This window comes from Nicotiana sylvestris, chromosome 4 (assembly GCF_000393655.2).
Source record: "Nicotiana sylvestris chromosome 4, ASM39365v2, whole genome shotgun sequence".
In the NCBI taxonomy this organism is placed as follows: Eukaryota; Viridiplantae; Streptophyta; class Magnoliopsida; order Solanales; family Solanaceae; genus Nicotiana; species Nicotiana sylvestris.
Window position 1 is genome coordinate 144928910 of NC_091060.1, and position 25743 is coordinate 144954652.

Consider the following 25743-nt stretch of genomic DNA (forward strand, 5'->3'; position numbering starts at 1 on the left):
ATATGAATTATTGCTAAACATTAACTTTCACATTGTATAAGTTCCTAGGCCCTTTATTATTAAGAAAGAGAACAAGTCTACCTGTTGACTTAATAAAATGATATTGCATACAATATTACTCACCATATTTGACATCGTGAACATAGCGGATTGTACTAACGCGTCTTTCAACTATTGATTATAAACACAACCAATGTTGTGCCAAAAGATAGCAAATTGCAACCAACATCATCTAACTTTAAACAACAACTAACTTACTAACAAAATAAACTAATAGCGTATTTTTCCTTGATATTTCCATATTATACTATACCTAGCTAACAATACCATAAAGTGTAAATAAAAGCCAACTTTCTGCCATGCTTCCTATTTACACAACTCAAAGATAACTAAACTAATGAAATTTTGACATGGATAACATTATTACAAAGTTTTATATGAATTTCAAAATAAGACAATTAACTTGTAGTCATCGAGTCGAACTCACTACTGGTTAACCAACATGAAACCAAAGCTGAAATTTTTAACTAAAGAACTCAAATGAATAGAAGACAGTATTACAATTCAAACTTTATTTATTTGTCATGTTGAATCTCTTTCCAACATAGAATTTAAAAGATATGTACCTGAAAATGAAGGTAGAAGGAGTAAATTTCAGCAGTAGCAGCAGTAACAAAATCAGCAGAATATACCAATAACAAAGCAAGTCTGAACAAGACCCGTTAACCCAGATGAACAGTGACAGAAATTTGAGAAAAATTTCAGATTTGAACCGAACAATATTCACAAGCAAACAACGGACAGATTCTAGAAAGATAACATTTCAGATTTCAGTTTCTTTCCTCTATCTGTTTCAGATTCCTATTTCATATTTCTTTCTTTCTATTTTTCTCAAATGTGTATGTATTTCTGTGTGTATTTCCTAATGTTTTAGAAATCAGTCTCTCTTAAAAAACTCTCTGAAAAAAGCTGCCTTTCTAAATCAGATTGTTTCTCCTCTTAAAATCTGCCCAAAATCTCATTTTTCCCTGTTCTAATCTCCCTTCAAATCTCTCTGAAAACTGATCTCTAAAATTCTGTCTGAAAACTGATTTCTCTCTCTCAATTCCCTCTTAAAATCTGATCTCAATCTTTCTTCAAAATCTGACCTTTCTCCTAATCTCTCCTTATTTTTTCTTTTTTCCTCATTTCTGTCCAGCTCCCTGTATTTATACAGGGCTGCCCCTTTCTTTTAAGTGCTGCCTGGACCCTTTTCTCTTTTTAAAAATCAGAAAGGTCCATTAAAAACTGCTTTTGAATACTTTAAATGATCTTATCCTGATTTTAAGCAGCCCCATTACCCTTTGTTCCCCATTATTATCTTAAACTATAGCCACTAACATTCCACTTTCAGCTCACTATTATTATCAGATTACCTTCACTGTTTTACCCCAGATATGCCCCAGATTTCCTACTGTAATTACTGTTATTACTGCCTTAAATTCAGCATCTAACACTACAGATTTTAAAATCTGTTTAAGCAGCTATAACCAATCCTAGGATTAACCTCCTAATATAATTGTATTTAACCAACTTTTGTAAACTTGAATTCAAAACTAACATCACAACACTATTATATTGAATTCAGCCTAATAATTCAACTGCATTTCAACATTGGACTAAAATCAAACAAACAAAGGAGCATTGTCAATATACTGACAATGCCCTGTTCAGAAAACAATATATACACAACATTCATTTGAATTTACTGATTTGCAAACAAACATGATTTAATTGACGATATTAATCAGTTGACTATTTACAACATTTGTCAATAATCAGTCTAAAAAAATAGAAACAGACTGTTTCAATCAGCATTTTCAGAAACAGGATTTATAATACAACTAATCGACGAACTTAATCGAGTCGATTACACATATTATAAACAATCATAAACAAACAGAAACAATTATAATTCTGATCAAATAGACGAGTATGAGACAGTATAACAGAATTGACTAGAAAATTATGAAAAATTAAACAAACTAATGAAACAAACATAGAATACATGTAGAATACACATAAGAAACAGAAAAATTACCTCTGAACCTTCAAATTCAATTCAGACTAGAACTCCACTTGGATTCAAACTTTTTGTTTGAAATCAAACAGACCTTAGTCGAAGTATTTTCAACTGAAAATACTTTGACTAAGGTCGATTAAACCTCAATATTCTATTTAATTTGGGCAGAATCTAAAAATTGGTGTTTTCTAGGGTTCTTGAAGGTTCGATTTGGGACTTAACCATTTTTGGTCAGATTCGAGGGGAACCAAATACGACACAAGGGTGGGGGAAGCCTAGGGGTCATTTGGTGTCACTTTGGAACGAAACTGGGTGAGTTCTTGTTTGGCTCGAATCTTCAAATGAAGATTCGAGAGGCTCTGAAGTGATTCGAGCCAAACAAACACCGGATCCATAACGAGGCATGCTAGGGGGTACTATGGTGTTAACTAGGGGTTGTTTGGTTTAGATCTGAGCTTGGCTCGAATCTTCAAATGAAGATTCGAGAACCTTCAGGAAGATTCGAGCCAAGCGGCTAACATATTCGGATAGAGGGTGTTCAGGGGGTTCTGGGGTGTTAAGGTGGTGACCGGCGGCGTTGATGCCGCCGGGTTTCAGGCGGTGGGATGCTAGGGCGGCTAGGGTTAGGGGTTTGGTTTCGGAAGGGATGATGAACAATAGAGAGGAGGGGGGTGTTCAGTTAGGGGCCGGGGTAGGGGTTTGGGTCTTATATAGGAGTGGGGTGGATTGATCTCATCCGTTGGATCAATTAAAATGCACGGTTGAGATCAATCCACTTGACCAAACGACATCGTTTGGTTTAGGTTGTGGAAAAGGGTCAACCCGGGGGTGAAATGGATCGGGTTTGGGTGAGTTTTTGAGATTGTGGGATCAAGATCGATGAACGATTCAGATCTGGTTTCACTAAACGTCGTCGTTTCATTTATGCAGGGGCTGAACTGGACCGTTTGATTGAAATGAATCAACGGCTCAGATTAAAAATCCAGAAGCGACGTCGTTTGAGTCCTGTATGGGACTGGTTGACATGGACCGGGTCCTTTGAGTGTTTGGGCCTGATTTTTGTTTAAAAATTCTTGGCCTAGGTCCGTTTCTATCATTCCCCATTCTTTCATTTTCTAATTAAATTCTTAATTATTAAATTCCTAATTAAAATTATAAAACAAAATTACCCTTACACAAGATATTAAACTTTATAACAACTATTTAACAAATAGTCAAAACATTAATCACACAGTGACATATTTAAGAATAGAACGAATGCATATTTTTTGTGATTTTATTTAAATTATCTTTTAAATGCATAATTAAATCCTATATGCATGCAACATGTATTTTATTTTATTTTTCATTTTATTATGACAATGTAAACATTTACGTACATAAGACAAATATTTAACAAACAACACGCAAATTCGAAAATTGCACAGTAAAAGAAATTTATTTTTTTGTTTTGGAGTAGTTTTCGCAAGACAAAAATCACGTGCTCACAGTTCCTATGCAAATAATGAGTCGAATTCACTAATTAGCATTGTTGACTCTCAAAATTCTCTAATACATGAATGATTAAAGTACCTTTCATCTATACTGAAATTGTGAATAACTCAAATAACGAATCATAATATTGCATATTTACTTGTCTATAATATCGTGAGGGTAAACATCATTTGAATATTTCTTCTGAAAATAGATAATCAAAATTTATATCTTTACTTGCTAGATCTTCATGGCATAGTTCTACATCTCTCAAAATCATCATATATTTATTGTTTTGCAATTTAAAAGTAATTTTGCATTTATTCACGAAGGAGTAACATTTTAAATTATAACATTGACACAATTTATTGAGTATTTACTTTTTGGGAGGAAAAATGTGTAATTTGATAATATCTTTAAGAAATTATGATTTTTGATTATTTGAAAGTTAAAGATGTTATAGTTGATTTATATTTCATAGTAATTTTAACAATACTATATTATTTATATTTGCAAAACATGCTAGATATTTTATTTTCTATGAGTGTTTTTAATTCTTTCTCGTTTTCATGAACTTTTATTACATTTTTTTATATTCTTGGCTGTTATAATATTATATTTATTAATTTAAAAATTAAATTTTTTAAAGATTTCACTCCTACCATTTAAAACACTGGTTTAAAGGTATATTTCAAGGAAAATATCAATTTTTGCTGAAATTTTTTTACTTTTTCTTTTCAAGAAAAATTTATGTCAAAACACAATCCCAATTCCATAAACTCTTTTTAAACTTGAATTTCAATTCTATATTTTTCCTCTAAATGATTTTGAAAACTGTTTGATGTGGGGAAAAAAAAGGCCAAAAAGCATCGGCACCTCTTCTACAAAATTTCCCAAAGCCAAAGAATAAACACACACACAGTTTGCTTAAAACACACACACACACACAGAATACAATGGAAGCTGATCCCCGGACGGTCGGAGAGTACACGCTGACGTGTAGGCTCGGCGGAGGCTCGTCGTCGACGGTGTGGAAAGCGGAGCACCGTACAAGCGGAAAAGTGGTGGCGTTGAAGCAAATCAACCTCCTCAACCTCACTCGCCAACTCAAAAATTGCTTGGACTGTGAACTCACCTTTTTGTCTTCTATTAATCACCCTAACATCATTCGCCTTTTCGATATCTTTCAGGTTTGTGCTATTTTTATATATATATAATTGAGTATTCCAAATAGCTTTATGATTTTCTGCACAATTTTAATGGAATTGGATTGAAGTAACTCTCCACTTCCAACCAAGAGGTTGTGAGTTCGAGTCACCCAAGAGCAAGGTGGGGAGTTCTTGGAGGGAAGCATGCGGGGATTTATTGGAAACAAACTCTCTAAGGTCTGCGTACATACTATCCTCTCCAGACCCACTAGTGATATTATACTGGATTGTTGTTGTTGTTGTTGGATTGAAGTAACATTTTATGTGAATAGAATTGTTTATATATATATATAGAGAGAGAGGTTCAACTGCAAATGAGCACAGCTACGTTTGAATTTTGGTGGTGAATCAAGTCTGGTATTTATGTGGAGAAGGGTGGTATTTATGTGGAGAAGGGTAAAGGGGTGGCTCCAGATGGAAACAACTGATTTCTCATTATATATATATATAGAGAGAGAGAGAGGGGTTCAACTGCAAATGAGTACAGCTACGTTTGAATTTTGGTGGTGAATCAAGTTTGGTATTTATGTGGAGAAGGGTAAAGGGGTGGCTCCAGATGGAAACAACTGATTTCTCATTTATCCCAAAAACAAATTATAATAATTGAACAATTGTCTTAACTTTAGAATTCTGACAAATTGAGCAAGTAAGCTCAAGTATTGATATTTGGGTAGCAAGGGGTTAACGGCTAAGAACAATTTTGATTGAGAAATTTCACTGGATCCCTTAAAATTCTGTTTCTTTTGTGATATTTTAATGAGCAATAGTGGATGCCTGGATGGGTAATTTTTGTGAAAAAAAAGGAGATAAACTCAGACCAAAAATGGTGGTCTTTCTCCATCTCTCTTCTAATTTGGAAATTAAAAAAATTTATAAAGAAGGTGCTTTTGCAAAGAGCACCATGTCTGGAAGGTGTTGATAGGAAAGTGGAAAAGTTAAATTGGGTGCATAATATCCAAAGATGTGATTGGCCAAGGAAAAACTTTTATCTTTTCTACTTTCTTTTGTGCGTCATTATCCACTCTGAGCATGTGATTTCAGCTGTAAATTATAGCGTCATAGCTTTTAATCGTAAGATGAAGTAGTGCTTCATAATTTATGCACTAGATACAGTAAAAGCTGTGACCCTAAAGAATTTATTCGCGGGGTTTTGGAGGGTTTAGCTTTGAAGTTCTTCACATGCATCAGTGTATGGCTTGTTTATGTCCATTTTCCTTAAAAAGCTTAACTCGCAAAGTTGATACTCATTAAGCAGAAGGTGTAGCATAATCTTTGTATAAGTTTCATGCTTCAGACCAAAAGATCCAATCATAACCATCAGAAAATCTAGTGATGTGCTTCTCCCTCAGTTCTTAATTTGAGACAACTGATCTGTCCCTCAGGCTGAAAACTGTATTTTCCTTGTCTTGGAGTTTTGTGCTGGAGGAGATCTGGCTTCTTATATCCGAAATCATGGCAGAGTTCAAGAATGTGTAGCTATAAAATTTATGAAACAGATTGGTAAATTTTCATTCAGAATCTTTTCTCTGCTTTTTTTCTTATACCAAGATGTCCTTTCACAAATCTTGTACAACTAATGCCATTTTGATTGCAATACTGTAGGAGCTGGTCTAGAGGTACTAAGCTCACACCGAATTATCCATCGTGACTTGAAGCCAGAGGTACAAGCTTTTGTGTCTTCATAAACAAAATACATTTCAATACGCACTGCTAAAACCGGAAGTGTTATCAACTAATTTGAAAAACACCTAGGACTAGAAGTATACTCAGATTGTTTTTCACCCAAGACATATTTATACATCTTTGATTCGTTTTTCTATTGCAATATATCATTATGCAATTTTGCTTATCACTTAGAGCTTAGCTAGTCCCACGTGGAGGTGGATAAAACCTGATGCTTGAATCATTTTTCCAAATGAACCAAGCTTATTTTTAGGTTGCTGAATAGTCTTTGAAACTGGTAACATGTTTCATATATATTTTCCAATGATTGTGCTGATGAATAGATACAATTTTTTTTGATATCCCCCTACCAAAAACTTACAGGGATCCTGTGACTTCAAGTATGGATTCACAATCATTTACAGAGCTCTCTACACCAAAAAAGGAAAAGTAATATACAATTTAATTTTATCCTCTGGATGGAATTACTTGTATCCTCAAAACATCTAAAGTTTCTTTCTTTCCAATTTGTCCACCAAATGCATGCTGGAATCAGGTTGCTGAATAGTTTTAGCTTTTCTTTTTCACCTTTTTGCGCTAAATTATTTGTCTGAAATGTGTTTTTTTCTCAACTAGCATTTCAAAATCCTATTAATGTCTTGAGCTGATATTCAGCGCCCTTTCATCGCCTTGAGCTGAATGTTTATGATGCACATGTAATTTAGAAATGCTAGGTGTACTTCTGATGTACTTTCAAGGTTTTGCACCTCTCAAATACAAAGAAGAGAGAAAAACAAAAGCACCCCGCTAAAGTTTTCACAAAACTAGTGAAAGCGTTCTTCAAACTCACGTTAGAAGAATGTAAGATGGAAAGCAACCCCACCCACATGTTCCTCAATCACGCAAGATTGCAAGAAGCGTTGAATAAAGGAAGAAGAATGAAATAAAAGATCAATCACATTTTTGAAGCAAAAGCTTAGAAAAACTAATCACCAATGTTTATTTTCAGCATAGTAAACCCTTTAAATAGGCCTTACAATGAGTAAAATTGATGAGGTTAAGGAAAACTACTCCTAATTAAACTAGAATAAGAATAAGGCTAAGAAAATCTATCCTAACTGAAATAGGAAAAAGAATTCTGGTAAGAATGGGATACCAACTAACAATCCTAGTTTGACTAGAACTACAAATATAATCCTACTAAAACAAGAATTAAATTACTAGGAAATAAGAAATAACAAATCCTAATCTTTAAGGAAAAAAAATCTTAATCTTGAATGGATTCTTCACTTGAATTTTTTGGATTTTTAGCATTCTTGATCTTGCATCAACTTCAGGTTTCGAAATTGAAGGGAAAAAACCGTGTAACCTAGGGAAAGGTCTCGAAAGGGGAAATGAAGTTTGAGAGATAAAATTGGGGCCTAATTCTTGAGATATGTTGAAGAAGGGAACGGGGAAGCATGAAAATGCATAAAGTCCGAAAAATTTGTCAAAAGGAAAAGTAGAAATGGTGATATATATCTACGAGAAGAAATGAAGAAGGTTTTACTAGCATAGAACCTACAGAATTTAGTACAACCGCATAATAAATCTACAAGTAGGCCGCATGACTCACAAGTCCTCCCTACCTGATAATCATTTTGTTTTTGCAAGTTTCTATCGTCATTTTTCTCTTATTGAATTTTGTTCACTTTTGAATACTTATGCTCGAAATATAATGTTCATCTCATTTATTTAATCTTTATTGTGTCTGGGAATGTTCTAATTTAAGTTCATTTCTGGTTCAGAACATTCTCTTATCTAGCTTGGAAATGACCCGATTCTTAAGATTGCTGATTTTGGTCTCTCAAGGTAAAGGAACTTGATATGGAGTTCTGAAACAGGGAAGCTAAAATACTTGGCATCATTAACTATCTCTTTATCTTTTTATTCTTGGAGCAGAATGTTAAATCCGGACGACTTTGCAGAAACCATTTGTGGTTCCCCTTTTTACATGGCTCCAGAAATTCTTCAATTTCAAAAATATGATTCAAAGGTAAGAAACTAATTAATACAACTATATAACACAGATGAGACAAGCTGATGCATATTCTTCTGAATAGGTTGATATGTGGAGTCTTGGTGCAATTCTGTTTGAACTACTTAATGGTTACCCTCCTTTCCATGGTAGGATTAGTGTTCAGGTAACAGCATTTTCTTCAATGCAAAGGCCTCCCTCTGTTCGTTAGTCCACTTATCAATTATTTATGTTTTTAATATAGATACTACAGAATATCAAGGCGTCTCCGTGTCTTCCTTTCTCTGAGCTGATTATTCCTCAGTTGCACCCTGATTCTGTTGACTTATGCTCGAGACTATTGTCTATCGACCCAGGTCTGCAGATTCCTGTAATCAATATCATTTGTATTGCCTTCCTACTTCATTTAAGTTTGATAGATCTTCCTATATCTGCAGAGAAGCGGATCTCTTTTAAAGAGTTTTATCGACATCGCTTTTTGAAGATAGGCGAAGCGGGGGATGAAAGCTTCTGTTTGAAGTAAAAACATTCGGATATCTTGCTAGGCAGAAGGACCAATATAATTATCGCTGTTTATACTGGGATTCCAATTTTCCTTTGTCAACTTGATGAGCTCAGCGTCTTTTTCCTGCTGATTACTCTAGGCTATTCACTAGTCTGTCAGTTTCAAATCATGTGAATGTGTCATTCTCAGAAAGCAACCTGCATCATTGTACATCATAGTTCTCTTTCACAGATGATTCAGTCAGGATTTACATTCTAATAACTAGCTTCAGTGGCATTGATTCCTAAACTACCTAAACTCTCCCGCATCACATCTTTCATCTTTGGCCATCCGAGGACAAATAAATGATTCTCCAAAATCTTCAAATTCATTCATTTTCCTTATTTTTCCCTTTCCTTCTATCTATCATACGTGTGCTTTTCGTACATGGAATGTGTATAATGACTGTTTGGATTTGCTATTTTTTCTTTTTTCAGAGCAGTGAAAATAAGAGATTTAAAAGCATGTTCGAAGCATGTTAGATTTATGCGACTGCGGTGACTTCACGGCGACTAAACAAAAAGTTTTGTTAGAAGAGATTAATCTTCTTCTTCTTCATAGTCTGCCTTTTTAAAGTTTCGATTCGTTGATTTGGCTAAAGTCGTCGTCCTTTTTCGTTCTGTCTTTATTTTCAATTTTTCCCTTGCTTTGCTCCGTCACTTACAGGTTTGTTTACTGTTAGATTCTTGAAATTTCTTGTTAAAGTTTCGATTTTATTCATTATTGACGGATTTTCAATCAATTCAACTTTATTCCATCTTATTCAACTTGGTTTTTGGTTGATTTGAACTGGGTTTTGGTTATTTTTACTATTAGATTCAAGAAATTTTCGTTAAGTTTCAGTTTTTATTCATATTTGACTGTTTTAAATCAACTTAAGGTTCTATTTCATCTAGTATAATTTCGATTTGTTTAATTTATAGAAGAATACTCATTATTTCTTAATTTATAGTAGTTATCAAGTGTTCTGGCAATATATTTCATTAGATATTTGTGTAGTTCTCTGCTTTTTCCCTACATTTCCCCTACTACTATCAGGGCTACACCAGTGGTAGTGGTGACAGCCATTTTTTTGGTTTTCGGGTCGTGGTATTTTCAGGGAAATTCTCGAAGTTGTGGAGAGAAGTTGGGCGCTCGAGCACTAGCAAAGGAGAGCAACCAGGACGAGCATCCACAACGGGCGGTGGGAAGCGGTGCGCGAGTGTACAACTACATCAAGTACAACAAATCAACACAGGTTTGGTTCTCAAGAGTTGGTACCTCCCGTTCTACTATTTCCCTTTTGGTGTTAGCTAAATTGAGGTTACTTTGGTTCACAATAGTTCAATCATTCAACTAGTGTACTTGTAGTCACTTGTTTCCTTCTAGTTGGATTCGTTGTTTGTTGTGCACTAGTGAGTCTTCTTGAGATTTGTCGTAGTCTTAGTGGTTGCAATCTGGGATGATAGATTAAGGGCATGTCCTCGGGTGGGACAGAGAGTGGGGCCGGGGTCAGGGGGTGGGACGGGAGGTAGGGGAGGTAGAGGGTGCAAGGGAGCCTATAGGTTGAGAATAAGGTCATGGAACATAGGTTCGCTAACGAGTAAGTCTATAGAGTTGGTCAAGATACTTCAGAAGAGGAAGATTAATATAGCGTGTGTCCAGGAGACTAGGTGGGTTGGATCGAGGGCGAAAAACGTGGATGGGTATAAGTTATGGTACTCTGGAGTCCTGAGGGGTAAGAATGGAGTGAGTATCCTGGTAGATAACCATCTTAGAGAGTCGGTGGTAGAGGTCAGGCGGGTGAATGATAGACTAATGACTATTAAATTGGTGGTGGGTGAGTGCACTTTAAATGTTGTTAGCGCGTACGCGCCGCAAGTAGGCTTGGATGAGGAGATTAAAAGGCGTTTTTGGGAGGGGTTGGATGACATCGTTCGTAGTATTCCGCCTTCGGAGAGGTTATTCATAGGAGGAGATTTCAATGGTCATATTGGGTCATCTGCAGTTGGTTATACTGAGGTGCATGGCGGCTTTGGTGTTGGGGAGCGAAACGGAGGGGGCACTTCGTTGTTGGACTTTGCCAAAGGCATTCGATCTAGTGATTGCGAACTCAAGTTTTCCGAAGCGGGATGAACATTTGGTTACTTACAAAAGTTCGATGACGAAGACTCAGATTGACTATCTCCTCCTCAGGAGATGCGACAGAAGGTTGTGCGAGGATTGCAAAGTTGTCCCAGGTGAGACCCTAGCAACGCAACATAGGCTTTTGGTGATGGACATTGGTATTAGGATAAGGAGGAAGAAGAGGTCAGTACGAGGCTGTCCGAGGATTAGGTGGGGTGCTTTGACTAAGGATAAAGCTTAGGAGTTGGAAGGTAGATTATCGGCAATGGGAGCTTGGAGAAGTAGTGGGGACACAAACACTATGTGGTCGACGACGGCTGATTGTATAAGGAAGGCGACGAAGGAGGTGTTAGGGATATCTTCAGGACGCACTGGTCGCCACAAAGGAGACTGGTGGTGGAATGCAGTTGTCCAAGATAAAGTGGAAACGAAGAAGGCAGCGTACCTGCGGTTCGTAGGGAGCTCTGGAGAGGAGGAGAAGAGAGCGAACAATGAGAGATATAAGGTAGCTAGGAAGGAGGGAAGATGGCAGTAATGGAGGCTAAGACAGTAGCTTTTGCTTGTCTGTATGAGGAACTAGGGAACAAAGGAGGGGAGAAGAAGTTATTCCAACTCGCTAAGGTGAGAGAGAAGACGGCTCGAGATCTGGACCAAGTGAGGTGCATAAAAGATGATGACGACAAAGTTTTGATGGGGGATGACCAGATTAAGAGGAGATGACGGACCTACTTTCATAAACTTCTAAATGAAGAAGGGGATCAAGAAATTGTGCTAGGTGAATTGAGGAATGCCAACAGCCCCCATGAATTAAGTTATTGTAGGGATATTGAGGTCGACGAGGTCAGGCAGGCAATGCGTAAGATGAGGAGGGGCAGAGCTACCGGGCCAGACGAAATTCCGGTTGAACTTTGGAAGTGTGTGGGTAGAGCAGGCTTGGAATGACTTACTAGGTTGTTTAATGTTATATTCAAGACTAATAAGATGCCTGAAGAGTGGAGGTGGAGTACAATGGTTCCGCTGTATAAGAACAAAGGCGATGTGCAGAGTTGTAACAACTATAGGGGTATCAAATTACTGAGTCATACCATGAAAGTCTGGGAGAGAGTGGTAGAAATGAGAGTGCGAAGGACGGTGTCTATTTCAGATAACCAGTTCGGGTTCATGCCGGGGCGATCTACCACAGAAGCTATCCACCTTATTAGGAGGATGATAGAACAATACAGGGATAAGAAGAAGGATCTCCACATGGTGTTTATCGATCTAGAGAAAGCGTACGACAGGGTTCCTAGGGAGGTCCTATGGAGATGCCTAGAGGTTAAAGGGGTCCCGGTTGACTACATTAGGGCGATTAAAGACATGTATGATGGATCTAAGACTCGGGTTAGGACAGTAGGAGGCGACTCCGACCATTTTCCGGTTGTTACGGGGTTGCACCAAGGGTCTGCGTTCAGCCCTTTCCTATTTGCCCTGGTGATGGATGCCATAACGCATCATATTCAAGGGGAGGTGCCATGGTGCATGCTATTTGCGGATGACATAGTCCTAATTGACGAGACACGACGCGGAGTCAACGAGAGGCTAGAGGTTTGGAGACATGCCCTTGAGTCTAAAGGTTTCAGGCTGAGCAGGACGAAGACGGAATACCTCGAGTGCAAATTTGGGGCCGAGCCGACGGAAGCAGGAGTGGAAGTAAGGCTCAACTCGCAAGTCATCCCTAAGAGGGGTAGTTTCAAGTACCTTGGGTCAGTTATTCAGGGGACCGGGGAGATCGATGAGGATGTCACACATCGTATAGGGGTGGGGTGGATGAAGTGGAGGTTAGCAACGGGAGTCTTGTGTGACAAGAAAGTGTCACCGTTACTAAAAGGTAAGTTTTATGGAGCAGTGGTTAGGCCTGCTATGTTGTATGGGACCGAGTGTTGGCCGGTTAAAAATTCACACATCCAGAAGATGAAAGTAGCAGAGATGAGGATGCTGAGGTGGATGTGCGGGATACAAGGATGGACAAGATTAGGAATGAAGATATTCGAGAGAAGGTGGGCGTGGCCCCCATGGAGGACAAGATGCTGGAAGCAAGACTCAGATGGTTCGGGCACATTCAGAGGAGGAGCACTGATGCACCAGTGAGGAGGTGTGAGCGACTGGCGGTGGTGGGCACGAGGAGAGATAGAGGGAGGCCTAAGAAGTATTGGGGGAAGGTGATCAGGCAGGACATGACACGACTTAGGATTTCTGAGGACATGACCCTTGACAGGGAATTGTGGAGGTCGAGCATTAAAGTTGTAGGTTAGAGGGTAGTTTGTGAATATTAATACAACGCACTAGAGTGAGACTAACCATTTAGGAGTTAGTCTTAGGATGCTACTGATCAGCTACTGATGCAGCGCTATATCTGTTGGATATTAGTATACCTTACATCCTTTTCTCCATCATTTTCGTATTTCCTATATTTCTTATATTGTTATTATTTTTATTTTATGTTATGTATTATATGTTTTATTATGAGCCTATTGATAGTACTAATATATTGTCTCTTATTGCTCTCTTGAGCCGAGGGTCTCCTAGAAACAGCCTCTCTGTCCCTCGGGGTAGGGGTAAGGTCTGCGTACATATTACCCTCCTCAGACCCCACTTATGGGATTATATACTGGTATGTTGTTGTTGTTGTAGTACTAGTCAGTGTCATTTGTCTCCAAAACCATGTATACTCTCCTGCCTCAAAAATCTGTATCATTCCTTGCCATCTGAGTAATAGACACAGTATGTTGGTGATAATACTTTGTTTTTTTTTTTGACGGGATAATACTTTGCTGTATTTGCAAAATTATATATGAGCGGTTAAATTGAATTGAAAACAGAACCTATAGGATCCAATTTCCTTTCATAAAAAGTGAAGGGACTGAACACTAAATTCTTTTTACGGAAAAGGCCCTAAACTATTCCTATCGTTTACTAAATGGTTTATAGATGCCCTCCGTCCACCTATTAGTCCAAAAAGCACATGACGTTAATTCTATAAACAAAATTATCCCCGCGACTAACGACATAACATGTGGGGCTTCTATTTAATGACATGACGATTTTTTGTTGGGCCACGTGGCAATCTCATTCTAAACAAAAGATTGGTCTTATTTCGACCCATTTACCTGATCTTATTTCGACCCATTTACCTGATCCGACACTACTACTTTAACAATATTATAAGGAAAAAAAAAGAGACCAAATCCGACATTATTAAAATCAATCAAGAAAACCCATGATAAAAAGATTCACCAGCCAAAACAAAGGTTACAATCAGGACAAATCTCATCAGAATTCAAACACCAACAAACCAAAAATACCAATAAATAACTTAAGGAACTAATCTTTAGCCCCTAAATCTAAAAGGGTCTTTTTCAGAATTTGTATTTAGCACCAGCAAAGCAAAAAAAATCCAATCATTTTTTCAATATATGAAGAAATAGCTCAAAAGAACTTAGCTTTAGCCTATGAATCGAAAAGAATCTTATTCAGAATTATAAAATACCATTAAAGATCCAGTTGAAAGAAGAGGGAAAACATAAAAATGAACACCCTTTTATTCAGGTGCCAATAATTTTTCTCCACAACTAAGATTCTTTTTTTTTTCTCTCGTTGTTGGTTTAATATTGTGTTTGAGGAGATAACTAAAGATACCTTATTTGTAAAAAAAAGTAATTTAGCTAACTTCAGAACACCCTTCAAAGTTTTCTTGCAAAGTTTTAGGGAAAATTATGAGGAAAAAGTGTTGAGACTTATATTTTCTTGGTTTTTACACAGGGAAATATATGTTCATGCAGAAATGAAAAAAAATCACTACAATTGCCTTTACCAGTTATTTAAGTTTGCAAAAATAAAAAACAAAACTAAAATTTAGAATACAAAAATAGAAAGTGAAAAAGAGTGCCTTGTGCCTTTATGTAAACGCCACAAAAAATTTCAGCAGTTAACTATTTTATGCTATTTAGAACGAAGGTAAGAAAAGCTTGGGTTGGATCAGGTCCACCTTTTGTTTTAGACTGCGATTGCCACGTGTCTCAGCGAAAAATTGCCATATCATTAAAAAGAATGCCCACAAGTTTTCTCATTAGTCGCGGAAATAATTTTGTCAATAAAATTAACATTGTGTGCTTTTTTAGACGAATAGATGAATAAAGGATATTTATAAATTATTTAGTAAACGATAGAGATATTTATAAACTATCTTTTTATGGTTTCAGAAATCCATTTGTCAGAAAGGTGACCTGCCGTTTTAACATAGCATGTGCTAACCGACAACGGTGTAGAATACGTGAAAACGACGCACCACTATCCATTGCTTTTTCTCCCGGACATTTTTGCCCTTCCTTATAATACACTCCACTGCATATTTTAATTGTTTCTTTGTAATTATATTAACAAACAGACCCCATTGTATAAAGATATTTAAATTAAAAATTGAGCGGCCGGTCTTAACCGTGGTTAATTTAAACCGGGGGATAGAGAATAACTGTAATCCAATCATGACATGTTAGCTCTTAGCTGGCAATCAATCATAACCACGGTTAAATATAACTAATCATGGTTAATCACAACCGCAAGTTTTTTTGTGGGGGATTGCTCCGGTATAAAACGAAGGGCTTCTAAAATATAGAGTGCATCAGATCTGGAAATCGTAGGAAGAGGCGTCTTGATAAACGCCGATCCTTTGAGTTTGAATTTGAAATTCTAGGGTTTCGAAAAAAGCAGCGAAAATGAGAGAGTGCATATCGATTCACATTGGTCAGGCCGGTATTCAGGTCGGAAATGCATGCTGGGAACTTTACTGCCTCGAGCATGGCATTCAGGTATGTATACATCTGTTTAAATTATTTGCATTTACGGTTCCTTTACTTCGAAATTTATTTGAATTTTCATTTTGTTACACAGATCTATGTGCTGCTTGAATCTGTTTGAATAATATAAGATCTTTTCAAATGAGAAATGTTTTTGTATAGATCCGTTTGAATTATTTGCATATCTGTTCCTTTAATTTTAAATTCATTGGAGTCAGCGTTTTTTACGCAGATCTGTTTGAATCTGCATACGTTTTGGTAGATCTATGTGCTGCATCTCTTCAAATGTAAATGTTATTATATGAATCTGCATGATTAATATGATATCAAAATGATCTGAATGCACATGTGTTTGAGTAATATAAAATTATATTCCATTGATGTCAGAAGCATTTGAATATACACTCGTTTTGATATATTTATTTGCTGCATAAATCTGTTTGAGTAACATAATTGATTCTGATTATATCGCTTCAAATGCAAAACTATTTTATATGGATCTGTTTGAATAATCTGATGTAAAAATGATTTGAATTTCAATTCTTTTTTAGATAGATTATGTGCGTTGAATAGATGGGATGGATGTTTATAGCATAGCATATATCATAATATCATGTATAATGGAAAATAAACTGCCTGGGGTAATAGAAAGTCAAATTTTAGATGGATCATCTTCTATGCTATATTCTCAAGTGTATCCTAGAGATTGTTGATGTATCCAACTGGTAAACTGAACTTAGATGTAGGATTTATTGTGAATAAATGGTAGTTAGTGCTGTTAATTGTTGAAATTTTAACTAATGTATTCAATTGTTAGGTTCTGCTATGAGATTATCTTAAAGTTTTGGCATATATAAACAATGATGTCAATAAGAATTGTATTGTGAAATGGGCTGCTAGTTTTTTTTTTGAGTTCTGTTGTGAAGAACCTGTTTTTGATGCATAACTGACGATCTTGTTTCTGTTGTATCTCCCAAAAGCCTGATGGCCAGATGCCAGGTGACAAGACAGTTGGAGGAGGTGATGATGCTTTCAACACCTTCTTCAGTGAAACTGGGGCAGGAAAGCACGTCCCTCGTGCTGTCTTTGTGGATCTTGAGCCTACTGTCATTGACGAAGTCAGGACTGGAACATACAGGCAGCTCTTTCACCCTGAGCAGCTTATCAGTGGCAAAGAAGATGCGGCCAATAACTTTGCCCGTGGGCATTATACAAGTAAATATTACCTTATTGTAACACTACATTTGGTTTTGTTCAGCTCGATTAAGTTCTTATATTTGTGTTTTTGTCTTGTTTGCAGTTGGGAAAGAGATAGTTGATCTCTGCTTGGATCGTATCAGGAAGCTTGCAGACAACTGTACTGGTCTTCAAGGTTTTCTCGTTTTCAATGCTGTTGGTGGTGGAACTGGTTCAGGTCTTGGGTCACTTCTGCTGGAGCGTCTCTCTGTGGACTATGGCAAGAAATCAAAACTTGGTTTCACCATTTATCCATCACCACAGGTCTCAACCTCTGTGGTGGAACCTTACAACAGTGTCCTGTCAACCCACTCCCTTCTTGAGCACACCGATGTTGCAGTTCTTCTGGACAATGAGGCCATTTATGACATTTGCAGGCGCTCATTGGACATTGAGCGACCCACATACACCAATCTGAACCGACTTATTTCACAGGTATTTATAATCATATCATATGCAGTCTATGTTTAGCAAAGTTTCTTCAACTGGGATATTAATTTTGAGCAATCTATGCAGGTCATTTCTTCGTTGACTGCTTCGTTGAGGTTTGATGGGGCACTGAATGTTGATGTGAATGAATTCCAGACCAACCTTGTTCCCTACCCCAGAATTCATTTTATGCTTTCCTCCTATGCTCCTGTCATTTCAGCTGAGAAGGCCTACCATGAGCAGCTCTCAGTTGCAGAGATCACCAACAGTGCTTTTGAGCCATCTTCCATGATGGTTAAGTGTGATCCTCGCCATGGAAAGTACATGGCTTGCTGCCTTATGTTCCGTGGTGATGTTGTGCCAAAGGATGTCAATGCTGCTGTGGCTACCATCAAGACTAAGCGCACCATCCAATTTGTTGACTGGTGCCCTACCGGATTCAAGTGTGGTATCAACTATCAGCCACCAACTGTTGTTCCTGGAGGTGATCTTGCCAAGGTGCAAAGGGCTGTATGTATGATATCCAACTCAACCAGTGTTGCTGAGGTCTTCTCACGCATTGACCACAAGTTTGATCTGATGTATGCCAAACGTGCTTTCGTGCACTGGTATGTTGGTGAGGGCATGGAGGAAGGTGAGTTCAGTGAAGCACGTGAAGATCTGGCTGCTCTGGAAAAGGATTACGAGGAAGTTGGTGCTGAATTAGAGGAAGGAGAAGACGATGATAACGAGGAATACTAAATACATGAATCGTGATGCATTGCTTTGTTTGTTGGATTGTATTTTTCTTTGGTTCTTCAGTTGCTGCATTTTAGACATTCCAGTACTAGTTTGTATTTGATGGTGTCTTGTATGCTGAAATGACTTCTGCTGCTATGAAAGTTCAAACATTGCTTGTTTGTGTGAAATCGCTTTATCTTTTGTTTCCTTTTTCTTTTATTTTTTTAAAAAACGTTCCCTTTTCTCCATCGAGTCCTTTGTGGTTCAGTAGACGCAAACATTTTGATTGAACAATATAAACTATTGGAACTCTGAAGTCTCAAACTAAAAACATGTTCAGCCAGTTTGTATTAAAACTGCATGCAGTACATGTCCTGAGTTATTTTACCAACGTCCCCATCTTTGGATGAGACGATTCTCAATTTCCCATCTCTTCTTCATCAACAAAGTATACCTGTCAACAAGGTTTTGATCACCAGCAGGCATCGCAAGCTTGCAGCTTAGGGATGTTTTCTCCAATTTCCCGAAATACATATTAGAGATGGGCACAAATTTTCCCTTCTTGTTGCACAACCAACCATGAGCAGCTCTCAAGGCAGCTCCAAGGGAAGCTGAGTCTGTTGAAGAAAGTGCAACCATTTCTTTGTCAACTAAAGCAAGAATACTCCAAAAACCTCCTTACAGAAGTAGGGCCGATTGTGATGACCTTTTGGGTCATCACTTGGGTTACAAGTGAATTCAGTGTTCCGAGGCCTAAAAACCTTCTTTTTACCTCACATTGATTTACGTGCGTGGTCCGGACCTATATCCGGAAAGCCTTCTATGTGAAAATATGAGAAATAGAAATTTCTAGAGTTAAAATTTGATTATGGTTGACTTTAGTCAACATTTTGAGCAAACGGACCCGGATCAGTGTTCCGACAATCCCGGGAGGTCCGCAGTAAAATATGGGACTTTGGCGTATGCCTGGAAATGAATTCCGAGGTCCCAAGCCTTAGAAATCAATTTTTGAAAGAAATTATTTTACTGAATTATCTAAGAAATGAAGAAAAGAATTAATGTTTGAAACCATTGTTATCGGGCCCGTATTTTGGTTCCGGAGCCCAGTACAAGCTTGTTATAGTATTTGAAAGATAACTGTGAAATTTGGTGAAAAATGGAGTTTATTTGACGTGAGTTGGACTTCCGGTTGAAGAGTTATGAACTTTGAGAGTTCTTGATGAAAATGTTGAGTTTTGAGGTTTAATTAATGAGTTTACATGTTATTTTGATGATGTGATCGCACGAGTAGGTTCATATGATGTCTTTGAGTTAGTATGCACACTTGGTTTGGAGTTCTGAGGGCTCGGGTGAGTTTCGGGTAGGTTCCGGGATGTCTTAGGCTTAAAACATGGATGTTGAAGGTTCAGAGAAGTCAAATCTTTGAACCCGCCAGTGCTGACCGCATTGGTTTTGGTGTTGTCCGCGGTAGGAGCTGTGCGGCCGCACTCAATTTTGTGCGGTCCGCACAGGTTCACTGGTCCGACTTCGGAAGCCTATATCTTTTGATCTACAATGAATTTTGAGATGGTTCAAAAACGAAAGTTGTAGCCCTTCGTGTCTAGTTTCCAGAAAGGTAAAGAAATCACAATTTGGACATATGTAGAAAAAGTTATAGCCAAAATAATAAAGCATGTCACTGCAGTCCACATGGAGAGCTGTGCGGTCCGCAAAGGGGGTCTGAGAGGGGTATAGTAAAACGAGATTTTCATTTATTTTTCATTTTTCAAAACCCCAAAAACATAAGAGGCGATTTTTCAAAGACAACTCTTCTTCCAAATCTATTGTAAGTGATTTCTAACTAGTTTTCTTCAATCTTTAACATCTTTTCACATGATTTCAACTCAAAATCAATGATTTTTCATGGGGAAAATTGGGTGTTTTGGGTAGAACCTAGGTTTTTCAAAAATTGGGGATTTGAACATCGATTTGAGGTCCGATTTCAAAACAAATTATATATTTGAGTTCGTGGGGGAATGGGTAATCGGGTTTTGGTTCGAACCTCGGGTTTTGACCATGTGGGCCCGAGGGCGATTTTTGACTTTTTGGGTAAAACTTTAAAAACTCATTTTCATGCATTAGAACTAATTCATTTAGCATTTATTGATGTAATTAAGTAACTTGTGGCTAGATACGAGCAAATTGGTGATGGAATCAAGAGGTAAAGCGATAGTAGAGACTTGAATTGTGCTCGTGGCTTTGAGGTAAGTGTTTGGTCTAACCTTAGCTTGAGGGATTAGGAGTTGTGTCTTATTTGCTACGTGTTAATTGTGGAGTACGACGTATAGGTATAGTGACGAGTATCTATACGTCGGTGTCAAGCATGCCCGTGAGTCTTGTATTGTAACTGTTATGACTCCGTTATAAATTATTGCACTTCACATATTATTGAAATATTATTGTTCCCTTGCCGGGATGTGGTTATGTTGCTCTTGTTCCCTTGCCGGGATTCTTTGTGATTGTTGTTGATTTGTAAATGGGAGCGGGTGACACGCCTGCCACGAGATAAATGAAATAGGAGCGGGTAGCACGCTTGCCACGAGATAAACGAAATGGGAGCGGGTGGCACACCTGCCACGAGATAAATGAAATGGGAGCGGGTGGCACGCCTGCCACGAGATATATGAAATGGGAGCCACGCCTGCAACAAGATATGAAATGAAAGTGAATTCTGCCTTTGTTTCCCTTATCCTTGTTAGTAGTTGGATTTTGATTCCTTTATAATTCTCATGATATTCTGTTTTTACCTGTTATTCCCCGAAGCATACTTTCCCCCTCCCATCTTTACTTGTTTATTCCTGCTTCACTTTCCGCTGTATATTATATAACTGCACAAGTTTATTTGGTAGTCTGGTCCTAGTCTCGTCATTACTTCGCCGGGGTTAGGCTAGACACTTACCAGCACATGGGGTCGGTTGTGCTGATACTACACTCTGCACGATGTGCAGATCCCGGAGCAACTCTTGAACCGTAGTTTGGAGGCTACCTTCAGTCCACGCGGAGATCCAAGGTAAACCTGCAAGCGTCCGCAGGCCCTGGCGTCTCCTCTATCCTTTATTTCCTGTTTCATCTCTTTGCTTCAGAAACAGTGTGTCTTTTATTTTCAGACCTTGTATTTAGCAGTCTTAGACCGTCTGTGGTACTGTGACACCAGTTCTGGGTGATTAAGGCTTAAACTGTTGTAATAGATACATATTCAGATATTTTTGTTGTTTTCTTCCGCTTATTCTAAATTTCCGCTGTTTATCCGCTATTGTTTTATATAATGGTAAAGAGAATAAAATTGGTAAAAAGGTAAATTCGTTCAAAGGAATGGCTTGCCTAGCTTAAATTAGTAGGCGCCATCACGACTTCCGAGGGTGGGCAATCCGGGTCGTGACACCGATTTCCCTCGTTCATTCAGTACATCACACAGAAGAGTATGCTCAAGAAAACTCTTAGCAGAACAGTATAATGAGTTTGTTTACCTGGCTTTTGGACTGTATAGACGTTGCACCCAAAAATGGAAGCAATGATTCTCAGTATGTGATCATTTGCAGATGTTCCTCCAGTTGCAATAATCCTCTTCGGTGGAGAAGGCATTCCAAGTCTCTCAGCATGAGCTCGCATAGAGAGCAACTGTCCTTCAATTAATGCTCGAACCTGTAAGTACCATTTATGTCCATTTGTGTTTGAGTTTCACCTATAATCCTTTATGCTCATCCACTATTCAAATGACTATGAATCTTCAATACAAGGCCACTTACCTCTGAAGGCGGATCAAACTCCTCTATTTCGCGTTCTACTACTCCATCCGCGGAGTCACCAATGAAATTATCAAGAATGTAGCGGTGGAAACCAACTGAAGACCTAGCTTGAAAGTTGTGAGTTCATAATCTTCTCATGATATGGGAAACAAATCAACTTGTGTTATTTCAATGTAAATGTATTTTAGGAGTACCCTCACCTGGAAGAGGAGGAAGTATTTCATGCTCTTTGTAATAAAAGCCGATCTTTCCATCTTTTGCAAGTAAGAAGTATCGAATGTTTATAAATATGCTACAGTTAACAAGATATGAATCACATTTTACTAACCATTCAGAGGTGGAGTTTGCTGTAGAAACATATTGAAAGTCTCCCAAGATCCATCTGCATAGCGATCACGTATATCTACGAAGATTTCAACATCATCAATAAGATGCCTTAAACTTCACGAACATCCTTACAGTTTTAAATCAGATACAAGCAGAGTACCTTCACGAGTCAAAGACCCATTCTTGTAGACCAACATTACCATGAAGCCTTTGGTATCGACCGGATTAGGAAATACATGTCCATCTAGACTAGGTCTATGATCAGTGGCAATCCCGAAGACCTGGATAATCGACATGATCACATATATATCATATTACTAAGAAACCAGATAAAAGGTTTTGGCTCTTCTTCCCCCATATATTGGTTCAAGCTTCAAAACAGTTCAAGACTAAATGAGGAAGAAGAAAAAGTAAATAACAATTAACTCTTCTGCACATGTGGTTTCTTTATGCATCATCTTTGACACAAAAAAGAGGCAGTGCAATGTATGTATGCAAGAGACCAAGCTTTAAGTCTCTTACAGTGTCACTTGTGCCAAGACTGATTGCCAGATCTCCATATGCGTTGAGGGTCAAACCTTCAGGATCCAAAGGTTCAGTTAGTAGTAGTAGTATGACGATGAATGAAAAATGGATTCTATAAGGCAATATTAATAGCAGAAATTTCCAGTTTGCTAATGTGTTTGAAGAGGCAGAATATTTCGCAGATACATTTTTCCGTAGGATAATAGAAAATGGCAGGTGTGAGACCAGCTTGTCATGTCATCTATCTAGTTAGAAGTTTGAATAAGGACTCAGTGAAGTTTTCCAAAGTAGGAAAATGAAAAATTAAGAAGAGGTTAGAGGATTAGAAGAGAGTTTTTCAGTTTCATGGCAAGTCCATAAACTTTGATATATAACTGACTGGATAGAAGCTGGATCGGCTAAAAGTAGTCAAGTCCGATTCAGTACAGAAAGACAAAGCTTGTTATCATAATTCTGCTTGCATTAAGCACCAAAATGATGACAATGATCACTTTACAAAGTGCAGTATCTTTTTCTTGTCCTCGGTGTACAACAACAACTGCTACCATGTCTCAATCCCAAACCAGTTCGGGCATGTGGACAACCACAGAGAATCTAAAACAAGTTGATTACAAATGAGTCACCTAGGCACTAGAATAAGTGCCACAAACAATGGCTACTTAAGTAGATAAAGCATCAATTCTTAAACTGCTAGATGCCTTAAAGAGCATCTAAATGTATATTAGAGAAAAAAACTTCAGTTCTTATTCGTCATGCAAAACCGAAAAAACAAGGAATTCACCTGCTAAGCTATTAGGGTTGTCTCCAGACCATTGAACAACTACACAATTTTTGTTGAAGTGGTACCTGCAAGCTGTTCTCTATCAGAGAACACAAACTAACAGAAGAATGGAACAGAAATTGGCATCATAATGAGCAAAGGCATCATAGATAATACAATATTCATTATAGTCAGGACATTCTATGCAGATATGTTTTTAGATTAGACTTGAATATCCCAGAATTTCTGGGCCTGAGCAACCCTGGGGTCCAGCAAATGAGAATTGAAGGCAGAAAATTTATGGTGATAGACGAGGAGAAGAATCAAGATGGCTTTGTTGAATCAGATACTAAAGAAGATGAACTAAAGTAAACCCCAAAATGGAAAAAACTACAGTTACAAGGCAACAGAAAATTGTAAATAGCATGTCGACTGTCGCTAACCTCTCAACATAATAGGAGGCAATAGAACCAGCAACAGCATAAGCAGGAGCTAACTCTCCAAGTTTCTCCTCTAGACCAGGTGCAGTAGCCTAGAACAAACACAGTTTTGACACAATTAACTGCAACACTTTAGATAAGCTATCAACTTACTATGAAATCCTAAATATGGTAGTATCAAAATTTAACTAAAGTAACATGATTACACTAGATTTCAAGCACTCTCACAATGGAAAAGAAACAACCTCCAGAGCTATCTTAGACCAAGTTCTGTGCTCAATGTCCATGAGATTCATTCCCGCCCCATCAGTTTGATCAATGCAAGCATATCCCCCAATAAGGAGTGATGCCATAAAAGAACTAACTAGCGATATCCTCTCTGTATTCTGATAAATTTCAGGCCGTGTTTCAAAAATCTTTCGAATTTGAGGACCGACATATCTTTCATGTGCACGAGAACCAGTAAGTTTGGCCAACTCCAAACCACCACCAACAGCTTCCTCAATAGCTTTGCATTGTTCTGTGGTGCTACAGTCCATCCATATGGGCGATTCCTTGATCGAAAAAGCATCATGAAATTGATCCACAAGTACTTTTTTAGGATCCAAAGATGATAATATATTAAAACTTCCATTTTTCCAATAAACACTACCATGTTGCTGAGCACTACCAGAAACAGCTGCAATTTTTCCAAAGTCAACATTTGACTTTTCAAGTCTGTGGAGAATGAGGTCTAGTGCTTCAACCCACATTAATGTTGGTGATACAATTCTGCCATTTACGAATGGGTCTCGAAATGCTCCACCTTTTGTATTGTAGTGAGGCAACTCAGAATCATAATTCACAAGTTCTGATACAACTATGTTGAGATTAGCATCTAACAGAGTTGCCTTCAGTGACCTAAGAAAATCAAGACCCATAAAAGTTTTTCAGTTAAAGATCCGATTTTTATTATCACTTCTCTTGATTCTTGAACAGATTCAAGGAGTACCAAGTTCAATGAATTACCAGAAACAGAAGTAAGCAACATGACTAAAGCTTATTGTTGTTATGGTTATGGATATAATCAAGTTAGGGGAAAAATTAGAAAGTTTGATTAACTGTGCTATATAATTTATTTAGGATATGCAAGAACTTACTGAGTGGAACAGTCAAAACCAAGGAACAATGAGTCCTGAGGGAGAGAGCAATCTTCCATTTATGTAAACTAAATGAGAAATTCAAGCAAAGCTAAGAGAATTGGTTCATTAACAGAGCTTTGAAGGATTAGATACTTTAGGTATCGTTTGGTTCCAAGACAAGTTATGCTAGGATTAATCCTTGAGTTATACTGAAATTATTTTTTATTAATTGTTTGATATATTGTACTCCCCGTTACAGTTTATATAAACCTATTTTCTTTTTGGCTCATTCAAAAAAGAATGACCTCTTTCTAACTTTGGAAATAATTAGCTTAAACTTCCAATTCTATCCTTAATAAAAAACTTTTATAACCATACAAATACTCTGGATCCCTTTCTGATATGTTTAGGATCATAAATTTCAAAAGTTTCATTTTTTCCCCGTCTCAGTTAAACAAATTCACATAAATTGAAACGGAGGAAGTATTAATTTTGG

The 25743-nt window shown here is 37.6% G+C and overlaps 2 protein-coding genes and 1 pseudogene across 4 annotated transcripts; 2 read left to right on the top strand and 1 right to left on the bottom strand.

Moving 5' to 3' along the window:
- Positions 1-386: 386 nt before the first annotated feature.
- LOC104237649 (xylulose kinase 2-like) lies at positions 387-25430 on the bottom strand. Of its 3 annotated transcripts, none has more exons than XM_070172282.1 (11): positions 25266-25430; positions 24372-25026; positions 24130-24218; positions 23708-23772; positions 22924-22979; positions 22562-22682; positions 22403-22477; positions 22275-22328; positions 22075-22169; positions 21796-21970; positions 387-626 (listed from the first exon to the last, which is right to left on the bottom strand). In XM_070172282.1, the coding sequence occupies exons 1-11, from the start codon at positions 25322-25324 to the stop codon at positions 583-585; spliced, it is 1488 nt and encodes a 495-aa protein (XP_070028383.1). In that variant the 5' UTR covers positions 25325-25430; the 3' UTR covers positions 387-582. The 3 variants fall into 3 exon arrangements, with proteins under 3 accessions (XP_070028383.1, XP_009790132.1, XP_009790134.1); XM_009791830.2 differs by lacking the exon at positions 387-626 and adding an exon at positions 18570-18906; XM_009791832.2 differs by lacking the exons at positions 387-626; positions 22275-22328 and adding an exon at positions 18570-18906.
- Positions 4414-9524, top strand: LOC104237652 (serine/threonine-protein kinase ATG1t-like; annotated as a pseudogene).
- Positions 15662-18477, top strand: LOC104237651 (tubulin alpha chain). The gene is made up of 4 exons (XM_009791834.2): positions 15662-15916; positions 16885-17119; positions 17205-17575; positions 17657-18477. The coding sequence occupies exons 1-4, from the start codon at positions 15824-15826 to the stop codon at positions 18308-18310; spliced, it is 1353 nt and encodes a 450-aa protein (XP_009790136.1). The 5' UTR covers positions 15662-15823; the 3' UTR covers positions 18311-18477.
- Positions 25431-25743: the final 313 nt, after the last annotated feature.

Bases quoted from the DNA above. Each gene is read 5' to 3' on its own strand.
- LOC104237651 (XM_009791834.2), top strand. From the start codon at position 15,824: ATGAGAGAGTGCATATCGATTCACATTGGTCAGGCCGGTATTCAGGTC. The intron at 17,120-17,204 runs GTAAATATTACC...TCTTGTTTGCAG, and splicing joins TGCCCGTGGGCATTATACAA to TTGGGAAAGAGATAGTTGAT. The intron at 17,576-17,656 runs GTATTTATAATC...CAATCTATGCAG, and splicing joins TGAACCGACTTATTTCACAG to GTCATTTCTTCGTTGACTGC.
- LOC104237649 (XM_009791830.2), bottom strand. From the start codon at position 25,324: ATGGAAGATTGCTCTCTCCCTCAGGACTCATTGTTCCTTGGTTTTGAC. The intron at 22,683-22,923 runs GTAAGAGACTTA...TCGATTATCCAG, and splicing joins GTCTTGGCACAAGTGACACT to GTCTTCGGGATTGCCACTGA. The intron at 21,971-22,074 runs GTAAGTGGCCTT...TGGTACTTACAG, and splicing joins AGTTTGATCCGCCTTCAGAG to GTTCGAGCATTAATTGAAGG.